Below are 18,984 nucleotides of genomic sequence, written 5' to 3'. Positions count from 1 at the left end.
AGGCAATTAGCAAGACACCCCCAATAAAGGAGTGGTTCTGCAGGTGGGGACCACAGACCACTTCTCAGTTCCTATGCTTCCTGGCTGATGTTTTGGTCACTTTTGAATGCAGGCGGTGCATGAGTGGTAGCATGAGACGGAGTCGGAGTCTACATGAGACGGAGTCTACAACCCACACAAGTGGCTCAGGTAGTGCAGCTCATCCCAGGATGGCACATCAATGCGAGCTGTGGCAAGAAGGTTTGCTGTGTCTGTCAGCGTAGTGTCCAGAGCATGGAGGCGCTACCAGGAGACAGGCCAGTACATCAGGAGACGTGGAGGAGGCCGTAGGAGGGCAACAACCCAGCAGCAGGACCGCTACCTCCGCCTTTGTGCAAGGAGGAGCAGGAGAAGCACTGCCAGAGCCCTGCAAAATTACCTCCAGCAGGCCACAAATGTGCATGTGTCTGCTCAAACGGTCAGAAACAGACTCCATGAGGGTGGTATGAGGGCCCGACGTCCACAGGTGGGGGTTGTGCTTACAGCCCAACACCGTGCAGGACGTTTGGCATTTGCCAGAGAACACCAAGATTGGCAAATTCGCCACTGGCGCCCTGTGCTCTTCACAGATGAAAGCAGGTTCACACTGAGCACATGTGACAGACGTGACAGAGTCTGGAGACGCCGTGGAGAACGTTCTGCTGCCTGCAACATCCTCCAGCATGACCGGTTTGGCGGTGGGTCAGTCATGGTGTGGGGTGGCATTTCTTTGGGGGGCCGCACAGCCCTCCATGTGCTCGCCAGAGGTAGCCTGACTGCCATTAGGTACCGAGATGAGATCCTCAGACCCCTTGTGAGACCATATGCTGGTGCGGTTGGCCCTGGGTTCCTCCTAATGCAAGACAATGCTAGACCTCATGTGGCTGGAGTGTGTCAGCAGTTCCTGCAAGAGGAAGGCATTGATGCTATGGAATGGCCCGCCCGTTTCCCAGACCTGAATCCAATTGAGCACATCTGGGACATCATGTCTCGCTCCATCCACCAATGCCACATTACACCACAGACTGTCCAGGAGTTGGCGGATGCTTTAGTCCAGGTCTGGGAGGAGATCCCTCAGGAGACCATCCGCCACCTCATCAGGAGCAAGCCCAGGCGTTGTAGGGAGGTCATACAGGCACGTGGAGGCCACACACACTACTGAGCCTCATTTTGACTTGTTTTAAGGACATTACATCAAAGTTGGATCAGCCTGTAGTGTGGTTTTCAACTTTAATTTTGAGTGTGACTCCAAATCCAGACCTCCATGGGTTGATAAATTGGATTTCCATTGATTATTTTTGTGTGATTTTGTTGTCAGCACATTCAACTATGTAAAGAAAAAAGTATTTAATAAGATGATTTATTTCATTCAGATCTAGGATGTGTTGTTTATTAAGTGTTCCCTTTATTTTTTTGAGCAGTATATATATATATTTTTTTTTTTGCAAAAAAATAAATATATATATATATATTTGCAAAAAATTTATATTGGGGATTGGAAGTGATGCAGACAATTACATTGATGGAAGCTACAATCTATCTGCAATATTAAAGCTGATCTATCCTAAAAAAAAAATCACACAATGAAGTTAAGAAGCAATGAATGTGCACGGGAGAGAGTAGTGCATTGTGCATCTAGGCGCATGGTCAATCCAACTCTGCATTGGCCAGAAGTCAGCAGAAGTCAGTGCAAGAAGGGCCTCAACAGAAGTCAGGGCATTCATACAGTACTACTTGCACTTCACAGAGTTGTGCAGAGCTGTTGTAAAGGAAGTGAGTAGAGCTGTTGTAAAAGAAGTGAGAAACTCCCCAAATACAGGTGTGCCACGCTTGTAGCGTCGTACCCAAGAACACTCGATGCTGTAATCGCTGCCAAAGGTGCTTCAACAAAGTACTGAGTAAAGGGTCTGAATACTTATGTAAATGTGATATTTAAGTTTTACATTTGGTTTTGGTTTGTGTGTGTGTTATCCACAGGTAGACACCATGAACTACGTGGGCCAGCTGGCAGGCCAGGTGTTGGTGACGGTGAAGGAGCTGTATAAGGGCATTAACCAGGCTACACTGTCAGGCTGCATCGACGTGGTGGTGGTCAGACAGCCTGATGGGACCTTCCACTGCTCCCCCTTCCATGTACGCTTCGGGAAACTGGGAGTGCTGCGCTCCAAGGAGAAAGTGGTGAGTTCGGGGGATATTTGGAAAAGAGAGGTCAAGGTTTTTTCTGCATAGAAAAATATTTTTTTCATGCAGCCTATGTCTAAACAGTAAAAAAAAAAAAAATACATTATTTAGAAAAATATTTTCAGGATGTAAAAACATTTTCAGTGTAAACATAAATGACTAAAACCAGATATAAATTACATAGAAAAGATAATGGACATATATATTTTTTAATAAGATCATCTTTGAGAACCAACAATTTTGTCACTGCGGCCAACAGGCGGCCTTCTAATATTTCCAGACCAAAACGCTTGCGGCGATAGGTAGGTATGGGTTGAAAAATTCTGATCATTTAGCAAAACATTTAAGGTTCCTGGAGTTAGGAAGGAATAAGCAGGAAATACAGAATCCTCCAACCAGGATTTCTGAAGAACCTGGGAATTTTGAGAAAGTTAACGGAATTTTGTAACCCCAGTGAAGAAATTCCCAGAGCTAAACCCACCCATTTTACATTTTTATCAGAAGCTCTTATCCAGAGCAACTAGGGTCAAGTACCTTGCTCAAGGGCACATCGACACAGTTTTCACCTAGCCGGCTTGGGAATTCAAACCAGTGACCTTTCAGTTCCTGGTCCAACGCTCTTAACCGATAGGCTACGTGCTCCCTGCCCAGAATCTTTCTTACACCTTCCTGCTGTATTCCGCATCATCTCTGGCAAATGGAAGGATGCTGAAAACCTTTGTCTAGGTCTGTAATGGTAGTTTAGTATGACATGGTTCCATTAGTTTTTTCTATCACATCCATTACTGACGTGTAATTAGGGCCCTTTCATGTTGCCGTGTGGAAGTGCTGCTGCCTGACACAGATCCAGGTATTAAGAAGTCCTTCTGAGAGAGCAATTGAGAGTGAATGGGGAGAGGACGACCAGCCCAGCTCATCATCCCCGAGACACTGGGGCTGCATCTCAAATGGCACCCGATTCACTATTTAGTGTACTGCTTTTGACCAGGGATCTGGTCAAAAGTAGTGAACTAGATAGGTAATAGGGTGTCATTTGGGACACAGACAGGAGTACCACCCCTACTGTGCCCCTACTGCTACCGCTCGCCTCAGTCACTATGGCAACACAGTTTTAGATATTCCTCTGCATAGCGGAGGAGAGATGGCCTTGATACATTACAGAGAGGAATACAACGTAACAGTGTGGGAGGATTGACCCAGCATCAGGCAATTGATTTGGTGATGAGGCTATCTTTTATAAGATCCTTTGCAAACTCATATAGCTACTTCACTGGTTGTATTATTGATGGACATACATGTTTTTCATCCTTTACATAAAACATTTAACATTTTATTCCTTTACTGAAACAGACCATTATCGCTTTGTCTGTGTCCCAAGTGGCATCCTATTTCCTACATAGTGCATTTCTTTTGACCAGAGCCCTATGGGGGCATCAGGCAGCCCAATTATGATGTTTTTTCCACTAATTGTCTTTTGACCAATCACATAAGTTCTTTTCACATCAATGTTTTTCAGAAAAAAAATCTGAATTGGGCTGCCTGTGTAAACGCAAGACTGCAAGCAGGTAATCATCTTGCCCAGTTTGCATTCATTAACCATATCATGGTGTTAGTCTACATACAGCACATTGTTGTTTTGTGCATGCAAGCACACAATAATAAGTATGTTCAGTATTTACAGTGGTCTTGCTGAATTAAACACTAATACATTACCAGTCAAAAGTTTGGACACCTACTCATTCAAGGGTTTTTCTTTATTTTTACTATTTTCTACATTGTAGAATAATAGTGAAGACATCAAAACTATGAAATAACACATATGGAATCATGTAGTAACCAAAAGACTGTTAATCAAATCAAAATATATTTAATATTCTTCAAAGTAGCCATCCTTTGCTTTGATGACAGCTTTGCACACTCTTAGCATTCTCTCAACCAGCTTCATGAGGAATGCTTTTCCAACAGTCTTGAAGGAGTTCCCACATATGCTGAGCACTTGTTGGCTTCTTTACCTTTACTCTGCGGTCCAACTCATCCCAAACCATCTCAATTGGGTTGAGGTCGGGTGATTGTGGAGGCCCGGTCATCTGATGCGACACTCCATCACTCTCCTTCTTGGTCAACTAGCCCTTACACGGCCTGGAGGTGTGTTTTGGGTCATTGTCCTGTTGGAAAAAAAATGATAGTCCCACTAAATGCAAACCAGATGGGATGGCGTGTCACTGCAGAATGCTGTGGTAGCCATGCTGGTTAAGTGTGCCTTGAATTCTAAGTAAATCACTGACAGTGTCACCAGCAAAGCACCATCACACCTCCTTCAATGTGGGAACCACACATTCGGAGATCGTCCGTTCACATACTCTGCATCTCCAAAGACACGGCAGTTGGAACCAAAAATCTCAAATTTGGACTCATCAGACCAAAGGACAGATTTCTACCGGTCTAATGTCCATTGCTCATGTTTCTTGGCCTATGCAATTCTCTTCTTACTGTTGTCCTTTAGTAGTGTTTTTTTTGCAGCAATTAGACCATGAAGGCCTGATTCACTCAGTCTCATTTGAACAGTTAATGTTGAGATGTCTGTTACTTGAACTCTGTGAAGCATTTATTTGGGCTGCAATCTGAGGTGCAGTTATGAGCGGTCCTTATGAGAGTCAGTTTCGTCATAGCGCTTGATGGTTTTTGCGACTGCACTTGAAGAAACTTTAAAAGTTCTTCAAATGTTCCTCATTGACTGACCTTCATGTCTTAAAGTAATGATGGACTGTCGTTTCTCTTTGCTTATTTGAGCTGTCTAAAACCAAATAGGGCCATCCCTACATTGTCACAACACAACTGATTGGCTCAAACACATTAAGAAGGAAAGAAATTCCCCAAATTGACTTTTAACAAGGCTCACCTGTTAATTAAAATTTATTCCAGGTGACTACCGCATGAAGCTGGTTAAGAGAATGCCAAGAGTGTGCAAATCTGTCATCAAGGAAAAGGGTGGCTACTTTGAAGAATCTCAAATATAAAATGTATTTTACTACATGATTCCATATGTGTTATTTCATATTTTTGAAGTCTTCACTAGTATTCTACAATGTAGAAAATAGTAAAAATCAAGAAAAACCCTTGAATGAGTAGGTATGTCTAAACTTTTGACTGGTGCTGAACATTGTGAGCGAACTGTTTATACGCTGAACAAAAATATAAACGCAACACGTAAAGTGTTGGTCCCATGTTTCATGAGCTGAAATAAAACATCCCAGAAATGTTCCGTATGGACAAAAAGTATATTTAACTTAATATAATTTTTTGGGTTTAAATCCCTGTCAGTGAGCATTTCTCCTTTGCCAAGATAATCCATCCACCTGACAGGTGTGGCATATCAAGAAGCTGATTAAACAACATGATTATTACACAGGTGCACCTTGTGCTGAAACAATAAAAGGCCACTAAAATGTGCAGTTTTGTCACACAACACAATGCCACAAATGTCTTAAGTTTTGAGGGAGTGTGCAATTGGCATGCTGACTGCAGGATTGTCCACCGGAGCTGTTGCTAGAGAATTGAGTATTCTTTTCTCTACCACAAGCCGCCTCCAACATTGTTTTAGAGAATTTGGCTGTACGTCCAACTGGCCTCACAACCGCAGACCACGTGTTTGGCATCGTGTGGGCGAGCGGTTTGCTGATGTCAACATTGTGAACAGAGTGCCCCATGGTGGCGTTGGGGGTTATGGTATGGGCAGCCATAAGCTACGGACAGCAAACACAATTGTATTTTATCAATGGCAATTTGAATGCCCAGAAATACTGTGGCGAGATCCTGAGGCCCATTGTCATGCCATTCATCCGCCGCCATCACCTCATGTTTCAAATCAAATCAAATGTTATTTGTCACATGCGCCGAATACAACAGGTGTAGACCTTACCGTGAAATGCTTACTTACAAGCCCTTAACCAACAATGCAGTTCAAGAAATAGAGTTAATAAAACATTTACTAAATAAACTCAAGTAAAAAAAATCTAATCAATCAAAGAGTAACACAATAAATGTACATAACAATAGGAGGCTATATACAGGGGGTAGCAGTACCGAGTCAATGTGCGGGGGTACAGGTTAGTCAAGGTAATTTGTAAAGTGACTATGCATAGATAATAAACAGCGAGTAGCAGCAGTGTAGTTCAGCATGATAATACACAGCCCCATGTTGCAAGGATCTCTGCACAATTCCTGGAAGCTGAAGATGTACCAGTTCTTCCATGGCCTCAACAGACATGTCACCCGTTGAGCAAGTTTGGGATGCTTTGGATCGACGTGTACGACAGCGTGTTCCAGTTTCACAGCATTGAAGAGGAGTGGGACAACATTCCACAGACCACAATCAACAGCCTGATCAGATGTGTCATGCTACATGAGGCAAATGGTGGTCACACCAGATGAATTTGTTTCAATTTACTGATTTCCTTATATGAACTCTAACTCGGTAAAATCTTTGAAATTGTTGCATGTTGCATTTTAATATTTTTGTTCAGTATAAATGCCTTGGTTATTATAAAGGCTGTATGTATCAAGCTTCTTGGAGTAGGAGTGCCCCCCTGTCCATGGGCAAAACTGATCCTAAATCAGCATTCCTAGTCATGCTTGATACATATGGCCCCAGAGTTCCTCCGTAAATGGATGCCTGACCTGTCCTTTCCCTCTGCAGATTGACATTGAGATCAATGGAGAACCAGTGGAGTTGCACATGAAGCTGGGGGACAACGGAGAGGCCTTCTTTGTTCAGGAAACCGAGCAGCATAATGTGAGATTTTTTTTATCGGTTTCATGACAACCACTATTGACACAGCTTATTACTGACTGTGCGTGTGTCCCAAATGGCTCCCTATTGCCTAAAACGTGCACTTCTTTTGAGCAAAAGTAGTGCACCATGTAGGGGATAGGGTGCCATTGGGGACGTCGTCTATAACGTGATCTTGTTGTGACTCGTCGTCTCTTTGTCACCCCGACCCAGGAGATAATCCCTGCCCACCTTGTGACGTCACCCATCCCCACAGAGGAGGCTCTGGGGAGGGGCAGAGAGTCCAGAGCTGGGGAGTCGGGCCTGGAGGGTGGGCTGCAGCCGCCACAGGGGGACTCACAAAACCCAGCCTCCTCCTCCACCCCCCTCCTTCCCCCCAGCACCACAGCAGGGAAGAAGAAGAAGAGACGTAGGAAGAAGCACAAAGCAGACCCCCGGAAAGAGGAGCAACAGGCCTCCACTGCTGGTGGTGAGGAGGTCTGTGAACTGAGCTCAGACGAGGAGCACGGTACACAAAACAACGGCAGGTAAATGGACAGAGGAGTAGGGTGAAGTTGCCCCTAGACGCTGACACCCCCACCTCCCCCCAGCTAATGGGACAGACAGAGGGGGCTGACGGGAGCTCAATGACTCCATGGGTACACTCAGGTTGGATCTGGGTGGGTCTGCTCAGCACAGTGTGTGTAGAGGATAGGGAGTGTTAACACTGTGGTCAATGGGGGATATTCTTCATTCCCTCAGGGCCCCCTTGTTCTCTACAGTGAAGGACACAGTGGAACACAGGCAGAACCCCACCCTCCACTCCTTGGACAGCTACCCCTTCTCTGATGGAGACTGGTCTCCCGGCGACAGTCACAGGTATGACCCCCACACTCAGTCACTCAGTCAATAACTTCCTATTCAAATATTTACACAGATCATGCAAACAGTCAGGATCATTAGGAAGATTTTGATTTCCTTAGGACTTAACAAAAAAGAAACTCTAGTTAATCTAGCACTCCTGATTCTAATAATTAGCTGGTTAATAAGCTGAATCAGGTTAGTATCAACTAGGGTTCGATAGAAAACTTACAGGAGGGTAGTTCTCCAGGAACATGGTTGGAGAGCACTGATCTAAGATGTGTTATAAAGCAGTACACTGGACAGCCGTCAATTAGCCTTTTATTTTGAAGGTTATGTCCCTGACGTCGGCTCAAGCTTCAGTTATCTTAAAAGGCGCAAAGTCAGATGTCCTGTGTATTGCTCTATAACACACCTTGGATTGAATCTCAGCTTAGGTAGATATTAATTAAAATGGTAGCAGAACATTGATAGAATAGCCCTGTGGAGCTGTGAATACATGTTGTGTATGTGTTGTGCTGTTTTCTCGATTGTAACAGATCACCAAGATCCCTGTCAGAGCCCATGTCTCCAAAGAGCGACTCGGAGCTGATGGTGAAGTTATCAGAGAGCATGCTCAGAGCAGAATCACACATGCAGTGGTCCTGGGGAGAGTTCCCAGAATCCACCAGGGTAAGGCCTAGATCTTGCGTTTCAAATGGCACTCCATTCCTTATATAGCGATGGAAACATGCCAAACTGATTTCGTATTGACTCTTGTCCAGGTCAGTAAGAAAGAGCCCTCGGAGCTGCCTAAGACGATGACTATCACCCCGTCAGAGAGCACACACTTCAGGGTCATCCTCAGCTCTGAGGCCATGGAGGTGGAGGCTGGGGGCCTGCACACCTCTCTGGACCCGGTGTGTGGACCTGCCATTGTCAAACCAGAGCCCCGGACCCCCAAACAAAATACCCTCCTCAGCTCCAAACACCACCCACCCGACCCTCTATCTGAACCCCATCATCCCCCCAAACCTATTCATGACCATTGCCCACCCCAACCTGAACCGTGTCCCCTCAAACCAGAACCAGGTGCTCTAACGTCGGAGCCCAATCCAGACCTCTGTATCCCGTCCATGCCTGAACGGAGGGGCCCTTGGACTTCCACTCCTCCCAGAGTGCTTGATTCCAGCCCACCGGCTTCTACTGCCGATGGGGCCAGTTGCATGGCTGGGGACCTGGGGTCCATCGGCTCCAAGACTGACTCCCCCTCCAAGAGGAGAGGTACTAATTGTGCTGTAAATAGCAACCGAAAGTATGCATAGACGGTTTATATAAATAGCTTATTGATCAAGTATAACACATGACTTAAGGCCTTTTATAAGGATTTTGGCTTACTTGCTTATGGCAGCACAATGTGCCGGATGATGGCATTCCATAGCCCTCTGTAGTTAATGACAGCTAGTATGAACAAATGCTTTACATGACTTTTATGTCCTCTATTTGATGTTTTATGTCCCCTATATGATGTTTTATGTCCTTTATTTTAAGTACCTCATAGCTCTATCACTACAGAATGGTCTGACGGCAACAGAGAGGAAATGGCTTAGTCATGAGTAAGGCCTCAGACACACCAATAGCATGTGCTGGCCGGGTCATTCCTACCAGACCGCATATCAGAAAAAGGACATGTTTGACTTTCAGAAAATATATTGGGGCAACATATTTTAGGTGCATTTTCCAACCTGTTACCTGGTACATAATTCTAAAGTGCATAATCCTAACAGGGTAGAAAATAACAGGATGGATATTTGGAGCCTAAATTAGCCATAGCTCTATGAGTGAGCAAGATTGAGCTAGCATAATGGTGAGCAGGATTTCAACATCTCTATCAAACATATTTAAAAAAATATATATAATAATAATAATAATTTGGTTAATTTTCTCTGTAATTTTGCCTAACAGGGTGAAAATGTACGAGTGGGACATACAGACTAACGACATGAAACATGGACAAATAGATAAAACTGAGTGTTTTATATTTATTTAGCCTTGCACCATTGTTTTCCCACCAAAGAAATTATGACTCTTCCTGAATGCGGTGTCATTGTAGGAATAAACTAACAGGGCGGAAAGTGATATCAGGGACAAACAGAAAATCTAAAATAAAATAATAAATACAAACATCATGAAAAGAAAACATTGATGAGAGAGAATTTAACTAGGACTATCGAACAGTGAAGAAAGATTTAAGTATTTTATCATTTATAATTTTATGGCTTATATTTCTTGTGGAAGTTGATGAATAATAACCGGGAACATGGCAAAAACGACCTACATTCGCTGAAAAAAAGTGTTAAAAATTGATATAATTCCCTTTCAAGATCCATATTTAGTTATTTTTAAGGTAAAGCCTTTTGGAATCCACATTTTACACTAAATAAGAAATTATATTTCCTGGGGACAGAAAAGACACATCGTAGTAGGAATGACCCGGCCGAGAGTACTTAGAACCTCTGAACAGAGTGCCTGCCTAAATTTGCGAGTGTACACCAATTGTACATGTAGAATTGTGTGATAATGTCATCAGTCAAAGGTCTACAGCTGGTGGTCCCTAAAACACAGTGCGCTGAACGATCAGCAGACAAAAATTTGATCCACATTCGGTGCTATGTGCGCGAGCCTTAAGGGTTCAGACAGTGTTATTGACTACACCCGGACAGTGTTTGGTAGAGCAGTGTGTCAGAGAACGCTAACATGAAGGATGTGCTTTGCTCTGTGAGGTCTGGGAAGTTCTCACTTGCCACTCTCTCAGCCTGCGTTTCAAATGGCAGGCTATTTTCTATAGTGCACTATTTTTGTCCAGAGAGCTGGTCAAAAGTAATGCACTAGGGTACCATTTAGGGTACACTCAGGCTGAATGGGGCTGTGAATGGTTTAAGTGAATTCTGATTATTCGTCTGTGTGTGACGAAGGTGTGAGGAAGAGGAGTCAGCACCAGGGGCCTGAGGATATCTACCTGGACGACCTGAACGCTATGGAGCCTGACATCGTCGCGCGCTACTTAGCTCCCAAGAGGTACCTCATCATGCCTTTCATCCCATGTATTGAAGCCCTTTTCCCTTTATAGGCACCCTATTCCCTTTATAACACACTACTTTTGGCCAGGGCCCATAGGGTTGTGTTGCAGTGACTGACCAGTTTGTGGTTGTGTCTGTGTGTTGCAGTGAGTCGGAGACCATCCCTAAGCACTGGGTAGAGGTTGGCCGGTGCGATGGGTCCCAGTCTCCCCAGTCTGTGGGCAGTGCTGCGGCCGACAGCGGGACAGAGTGTCTGTCTGACTCGGCTGGGGATCTACCAGACATCACCCTGTCTCTCTGTGGAGGGGTCGGAGAGAACTCTGAAATCTCCAAAGGTAAGGTGTCCTACTGTATGTAAGTGTTATATTATAGTGACTAGGGGTGTGTCCTAAATTGCACCCTATTTCCTATATAGTGCACTACTTTTGACCAGGCACTGTAGGGAATAGGGTGCCATTTGGGACACAACCTAGGACTTCACTTTGATAAGTATGCAAATAACTAACTAGTACACTGTTACTCACAATGCCACAAGTAATAATGTGTTATATTATATGACAATAGATATGCTATAATGATGAGCAGATTAGAATACCTTGAAGATGCAAATGCTCTGATACTTTTATTGCAGAGAAATTCATGGAGCACATCATCACATATCATGAATTTGCTGAAAATCCAGCAATCATCGACAATCCCAATTTGGTGGTTAGAATTTCAAACCGGTGAGTCGTTCAGCCATCCTACTCATACTAATTCATATTACTGCATCATACTAATTCTTAGACTGACATTTTGAACAGAAGATCACAATTTGTAGATTTCCTTGAACTAATCACAATTATATTATTATACAGTTCCTTCAGAAAGTATTCACACCCCTTGACCTTTTCCAAATTTACAGTCTGAATTTAAAATGGATTAAATTGAGATTTTGCGTCACTCGCCTAAACACAATACCTCATAATGTCAAAGTGGAATTATGTTTTTGCAAATTAATAAAAAATGAAAAACTGACATGTCTACATTTTTACATTTTAGCAGACGCTCTTATCCAGAGCGACTTACAGTAGTGAATGCATACATTTCATACATTTTTTCCCCGTACTGGTCCCCCGTGGGAATCGAACCCACAACCCTGGCGTTGCAAACACCATGCTCTACCAACTGAGCCACACGGGACCGCTGCTCCAGCATATCAACCACTTTGTTATGGCAAGCCTAAATAAATTCAGGAGTAAAAATGTGCTTAAAAAGTCACATAATCAAATCAAATGTATTTCTATAGCCCTTCTTACGTCAGCTGATATCTCAAAGTGCTGTACAGAAACCCAGCCTAAAACCCCAAACAGCACACAATGCAGGTGTAGAAGCACGGTGGCTAGGAAAAACTCCCTAGAAAGGCCAAAACCTAGGAAGAAACATAGAGAGGAACCAGGCTATGAGGGGTGGCCAGTCCTCTTCTGGCTGTGCCGGGTGGAGATTATAACAGAACATGGCCAAGATGTTCAATTGTTCATAAATGACCAGCATGGTCAAATAATAGTAATCACAGTGAACAGGTCATGGCTCCATAGCCGCAGGCAGAACAGTTGAAACTGGAGCTGCAGCACGGCCAGCTGGACTGGGGACAACAAGGAGTCATCATGCCAGGTAGTCCTGAGGCATGGTCCTAGGGCTCAGGTCCTCTGAGAATAAGTTGCATGGACTCACTCTGTGTGCAATAACATTGTTTAACATGATTTTTGAATGACTACCATATCTCTGTACCCCACACATAAAATTATCTGTAAGGTTCCTCAGTCAAGCAGTGAATTTCAAACACAGATTCAACCACAAAGACCAGGGAGGTTTTCCAATTCCTCGCAAAGAATTCCAAGTATTGGTAGATGGGTAAAAATATAGAAAAGCAAACATTGAATATTCCTTTGAGCATGGTGAAGTTATTAATTACACTTTGGAAATTGTATTAATACATACAAATGATTGTCATTTAGCAGACGCTCTTATACATAACGACTCACAGTAGTGAGTGCATACATTGTCATACTTCTTTTTACTGGCCCCCTGTGGGAATTGGACCCACAACCCTGGCGTTCTAAGCACCACGCTCTACCAACTGAGCCACAACCAGTCACTACAATACACCCAGTCACTACAAACATACAGCCGTCCTTCCTAACTCAGTTACCGGAGAGGAAGGACACCGCTGAGGAATTTCAACAGCAGGCCAATGGTGACTTTAAAACAGTTACAGAGTTTAATGGCAGTGATATGAGAACTGAGGATGGATCAGCAACATTGTGGTTACTCCACAATACTAACCTAATTAACAGAGTGAAAAGAAGGAAGCCTGTACATAATAAAATATTCCAAAACATGCATCCTGTTTGCAATAAAGCACTAAAGTAAAACTGAAAAATATGTGGCAAAGAAATTAACTTTATGTCCTGAATACAAAGTTTTTGGGGCAAATCCAACACAACACATCACTGAGTACCATTCATATTTTCAAGCATGGTAGTGGCTGCATCTTGTTATGTGTATCGGCAAGGACTAGGGAGTTTTTTAGGATAAAAAGAAACAGATTAGCGCCAAGTACAGGCAAAATCCTTGAGGAAAACCTGCATCAGTCTGCTTTCCAACGGACACTAGGAGGAAAATTCACCATTCAGCAGGACAATAACCTAAAACACAAGGCCAAATATACATTGGAGTTGCTTACTAAAACGACGTTGAATGTTTCTGAGTGGCCTACTTACAGTTTTGACTTAAATCGTCTTGAAAATCTATGGCAAGACTTGAAAATGACAGTCTAGCAATGATCAACAACCAACTTGACAGAGCTTGAAGAATCTTTCAAAGAATAATGTGTAAGTATTGTACAATCCAGATGTGCAAAGCTCTTAGAGACTTACTCAGAAAGACTCACAGCTATAATTGCTGCCAAAAGTGATTCTAACATGTATTGACTCAGGGGTGCGAATACTTATGTAAATGTGATATTTCTGTATTTCATTTTCAATACATTTGAAAACATTTCTAAAAACAGTTTTCCGCCTCTCGAGTGGCGCAGCCGTTTCCTCTGACACATTGGCGCCGCTGGCTTCCAGGTTAAGCGAGCAATGTGTCAAGAAGCAGTGCTGCTTGGCAGGGTCGTGTTTCGGAGGACGCATGCCTCTCGACCTTCACCTCTCCCGAGTCTGTACAGGAGTTCCAGCGATGGGACAAGACTGTAACTACCAATTGGATATCACTAAATTCGTGACAAAATTGGGTTAAAAAGTTTAAAAAAATAAAAATAAACGTTTCCGCTTTGTCATAGGGTATTGTGTGTAGATTAATGAGAATTCAGGCTGTAAAACAACAAAATGTGGAATTAGTCAAGGGAAATGAATACTTTCTGAAGGCATATATATATTTTGTATTATTATTTTTACAGATATTACAACTGGACATTGGCAGCTCCATTGATACTAAGTATGCAAGCTTTCCAGAAGAACCTGCCCAAGGTAGATCACATGTTATGCATTATTAATGTATGTTAGAACTTCAGCATTCTGTGCATGTACTCATAAATACTTCATGTGTATATAAGGCCACAGAGGAGGCATGGGTGAAAGAGAAGATGCCTAAGAAGTCCGGCCGCTGGTGGTTCTGGAGGAAAAGCAGTGTCAAACAGGTAGGGACTGCATCCCAAATGGTAGCCTATTCCTTATACGGTGTACTACTTCGATCCAATAAGGCTGTGCACAAAAGTAGTGCACTATATAGGGCTCTCAAACTCAACTCTGGACCTCAAAGCCAGTTACACTGTGTTTTTTCATTGTTCCCCTCCAATCAGGGACTGTTTTAGACCTGGGACACCAGGTGGCTACAATGAATTATTAGGTACCCCTGATATAGGGAATAGGGTGCCATTTGGGACAAACGGGTGTTTTTGCAGTACGCTTTAGGTCCACTGGTATTGATACTCTGTAGTACCCATAATGAAATCAAACCTAGCAGAACTGCTTTCCTGATGCTGTCATTTGTCACCTTAAACAGATGGTCCGTGATTTTCACCCTCTCTTTCCTCATGACTCTTTGTTTGTGTGGGCAGAAAATAGTTCCCATGTGAATCCCATTGGATTTGCATTTCCATTGTAAAATAGCTTAAGCAAATCAGAGTGAGGAGAACCATGTGCTAATTGTACTGCATAATCTTAGGAAGGATGTTTTCATTTAATAAATGGGCAGTAATTCCGCTATTAATCAAGGAAAAACATTAGGCCGTATACAGTCAGTGTTTACATGATGACGTTTCATTAACGGGTGATTAATGTTGTCTGCTCCGCTCTCCAGTCTTCAGAGGCCAAGATGGACAGACACGAGTCCCAACACAGAGACACAGAGAGCCCTGTCCTCGATCAACAGATTCCAGCAGTGCCACAGTGAGTCAGCTTAGCACCACCCTGTCTCACCCTGTCTGTCCCCCACCACCCCTCCCTGGCGTTGTTTCACAAGGGGAAGCCCAATTATTCACACAGTGATGTCACCCGCCTCACCCATATTATTCATGACACCAACCAATGGGAAACTAGATTAGCCCTGGAAAAACAATGATTCATAGGAATTGCCCCTGAGAACATGCATGAGGGACCCTGTTTAGGAGTCTCATCAGTGTTTTGTCTTTCAGCAGTAAATGAAGCTTGGTGACAATTCAGTGTTGGGATACTGCCATCTAGCGGCAGCATATACAAACGCTGGATGTTCATTTTAATAACTGATGTCGAGAGAAGCGTCATTCCTCTCGTTATATGTTCAGAGTAACTACTCACTCCCCTAATCTTTACTCACATTAGTTTAATCTTATACTGTTTTTAGGAAGTCTGATGTTGACCTGAGGTTGTTATTTGACATGCAGGCAGAAAGCAGCAGAAGACTCCTCCAGCGATGAAGAATCGAAAGAGCTCAACACAGTGGCACCTACTGAGCACGTGCACACAGAGCTACCTGCACCAACTGGCTCGCACTCCTACATGAAGTCTCTCCGCCTCTCGTCTGACCAGATAGTAAAGAGCTTATGACTTATAAAGTGATATTATTTCAATCCTATAAAGTGATATTGGCACATAGAGTTGGATAGAGGGCACATATTTGCATCCTTACCCTCATAGCTTCTGTGACAGAATGGGCAGCGCAATTGAGGGCTATTGAGGGCAAGTGCACCCTCAGTCCAACTCTGTTTGTTAGCACCTGTCAGTGCCCAGCAGTGATTTTGGAAACCATGTCACTCTCTCCAGTGACCATGTCACTCTCTCCAGTTTATTTGTGTCTTCTCATAGGTCAGTCTGAAGCTGAGGGAGGGGCCTAATGACGTCACTTTTAGCATCACCACCCAGTACCAGGGGACGTGTCGCTGCGAGGGCACCATCTACCTGTGGAACTGGGATGACAAAGTCATCATCTCTGACATCGACGGCACCATCACCAAGTAAAGTGGCCTTCAATTCTGTTTAACTACAGTACCCAGTCAGTCCCCTCAGTCTTAACTCCTAGGGTGCATCCCAAAAGTCAACCTTTTGGACCAGAACCCATATAGGGAATAGGGTGCCATTTGGGACGCAGTCAGATTCTCAGGAGAGTCAACATCTGATATGGGATTAAGATCCTCTCCTGATCTTTTAATCTCTCATCTTCTGTTCGATGTTGGAGGTCTGTCTGGTAATCAGATAATGGTCTTCTGTCCAAACACATAATTACACTTAAAGGGGAAATTCTGGGATTCAAACAAAGCGGTTCTTCAAGAATCAATGGCTAGTTTGCAACTATACAAATGGATGTATCAATCCCACACTCTTAAATGTAAAGGTGTAAGTTGGAACCAAATATAGGGTTCTTGAGAGATGCCATAGGGGAACCATTTTAGGGCACCAGTTTATTTGTGTCTTCTCATAGGTCAAATTAAAGCAGTATGCACTTTAACCTTATAGTCATTGCATGATTTCAAATCAAAACATTTGGAGTATAGAGCCAAAAGAAGAAAAAAATGCTTCTCTGTCCCAATAATTACCAAGGGCCCTGTAAAAATTCCTTGAATTTTCTTTCGCGGGTGACTTTTCATTATCTGGATAGACACTTGTGGTTTCTAGCTAACGTTACATCAGTCAAAGCAGTGGAGCGTGTAGTGAAGCAAAACTTTAGTGGTCAAAACCATTCATCTTTGGATGACTGGGGGGGAGCGAGTTTCACGCTACCATTTAGAAACTGGTCATATAAATATATATATATTACAGACTATCTAAAAAAAGAGTAGAAATTGACAAATTATCCAATGCACCCCCTATTTTTATTTGCTCCATGGCTCTGTGGACCCACGGCTGTTTGGCTCATCTCAGTCCTTAAGAGGAATAACTTTGCAGCTGTTTCTGATTAATAAACAATGCCAGGCTTGTGGGTGGTAACATTGAAATAAAACCCAGCCCTGAAATAATTTTCATGTCATATCATAGGAAATGACACTACATTCACACAGATTTGAACGAAGTGGGCAGGTTGGATTTGTCACATCAAACCCAGATATATCATACTTTGACTAAAATGATGACTTATTGACTTAAATCTGTACGCAACATCATGGTTAAGCTCTGGCCATCGTCTTTCAGCTACAAAAAAAGTGGATTTCTACTGATTTCTACTGGTGTGGGCGTTTATCTCTCACCAAATGCTCCTTTTTCTTAGGTCTGACGTGTTTGGCCAAATTCTCCCTCAGCTCGGGAAAGACTGGACTCATCAAGGCATCGCTAAGCTCTACCACTCAGTGCATGAGTAAGTAAGCCCTAGCCCAGGGCCTGCGTATGTATCAAGCGTCTCAGAGTAAGAGTGCTGATCGAGGATCAGGTTCCCCCGTCTATGTTATCTTATTCATTGCGACCTAAAATGCAAAACGGATCCTTGTCAACACTCCTATTTGAGTTGCTTGATACATATGGCTCTAGAACTACCATGTATCACGTCCACCACTTAGTCAATGCATGACTAATCACATTCCTGTTTCACATGAAAAAAATGCAATTCCAGAAGTAAGAACATTTGAGAGCGTGGATAGGAGACAGATCTAATGTTGCAGTTATACTTCAACGTGCATTTCTTCAGGAATGGCTACAAATTCCTGTACTGTTCGGCGCGGGCAATCGGCATGGCGGACATGACCAGAGGGTACCTGTACTGGGTGAACGACCGGGGAACCATCCTGCCTCGAGGACCCCTCATGCTGTCCCCTAGCAGCCTCTTTTCTGCCTTTCACAGGTACAACTCACCCTTAACTTCTCAGTTGGTTCAGTCTGCTTGGATTTGTAATAGCATTGTAATATAGTTAGATTGCAATGCATTTTCTTTCCTCTTCTCCGCCTTTCATAGTTAAAACTGATCTTTAAGTTCCTATTTGGTTCAGTGTGCTTGGAATAGTGATAACGTTGTAATAGCGTTGTAATATAGTTACATTTCAAGGCTTTTTGATTCCTTTCTACTTAACCTTCTATCAGGGAGGTGATTGAAAAGAAGCCAGAGAAGTTCAAGATTGAATGCCTAACAGACATCAAGAACCTCTTCCACCCAAACACACATCCCTTCTACGCAGCCTTTGGTAACAGAGCAAATGTAAGCTTTGTTTTACCTTCTCATTTTGTACTTATTTTGGAATAGGATCCGAATTAGGGTGATTGTTAAGACTACTCCTCTGTTTTTGGCTCAGGATGTGTTTGCCTACAAGCAAGTGGGTGTACCAGTGTGTCGGATATTCACAGTCAACCCCAAAGGAGAGCTCATCCTAGAGCAATCGAAAGGCAATAAGACTTCGTAAGTAGCGACTTCACAGGATTATAATCATAATGACTGTTTATCTCTCTGTATGTCAGTAGTGTGGGTTTCTTGGAGTATTTTTGGCTGGATTCAATTGCCGACAAATGCACCTTTTCAAGGCGTTCGTGGAGATCGTCTGATGTTCGCGGAGATCACATTCACGGTAAAATGCTGTGGATGTAGGCTCAAGCATATTACCTTCAAAGTCTAGTGCAGTGCGCTTGTCGACAACGTGCCTTTTAATGAATCCCGACC

General features: G+C 43.3%; 1 protein-coding gene across 5 annotated transcripts in view; it reads left to right on the top strand.

Moving 5' to 3' along the window:
- The window catches only part of lpin2 (lipin 2), a 48,253-nt gene that overhangs the window by 27,685 nt on the left and 1,584 nt on the right, over positions 1-18,984 (top strand). For 4 of the 5 annotated variants that reach the window (XM_014180775.3, XM_014180774.3, XM_014180773.3 and 1 more), the window contains exons 2-19: positions 1,996-2,196; positions 6,896-6,991; positions 7,202-7,515; positions 7,730-7,846; positions 8,368-8,500; positions 8,593-9,091; positions 10,783-10,885; positions 11,035-11,222; positions 11,519-11,612; positions 14,330-14,399; positions 14,486-14,569; positions 15,232-15,320; positions 15,794-15,941; positions 16,215-16,363; positions 17,611-17,697; positions 18,025-18,177; positions 18,414-18,528; positions 18,623-18,726. In XM_014180775.3, coding sequence (XP_014036250.2) covers positions 2,005-2,196; positions 6,896-6,991; positions 7,202-7,515; positions 7,730-7,846; positions 8,368-8,500; positions 8,593-9,091; positions 10,783-10,885; positions 11,035-11,222; positions 11,519-11,612; positions 14,330-14,399; positions 14,486-14,569; positions 15,232-15,320; positions 15,794-15,941; positions 16,215-16,363; positions 17,611-17,697; positions 18,025-18,177; positions 18,414-18,528; positions 18,623-18,726 — 2,735 coding nt within the window. In that variant the 5' untranslated portion in view covers positions 1,996-2,004. Of the gene's footprint in view, positions 1-1,995; positions 2,197-3,715; positions 3,765-6,895; positions 6,992-7,201; positions 7,516-7,729; positions 7,847-8,367; positions 8,501-8,592; positions 9,092-10,782; positions 10,886-11,034; positions 11,223-11,518; positions 11,613-14,329; positions 14,400-14,485; positions 14,570-15,231; positions 15,321-15,793; positions 15,942-16,214; positions 16,364-17,610; positions 17,698-18,024; positions 18,178-18,413; positions 18,529-18,622; positions 18,727-18,984 lie in introns of those variants that run through there. The other variant, XM_045710670.2, reaches the window with a different exon arrangement.

This window comes from Salmo salar, chromosome 29 (genome assembly GCF_965601325.2).
Source record: "Salmo salar chromosome 29, fSalSal1, whole genome shotgun sequence".
Classification (NCBI taxonomy): domain Eukaryota; kingdom Metazoa; phylum Chordata; class Actinopteri; order Salmoniformes; family Salmonidae; genus Salmo; species Salmo salar.
This window is presented reverse-complemented; position numbering and strand designations above follow the sequence as displayed.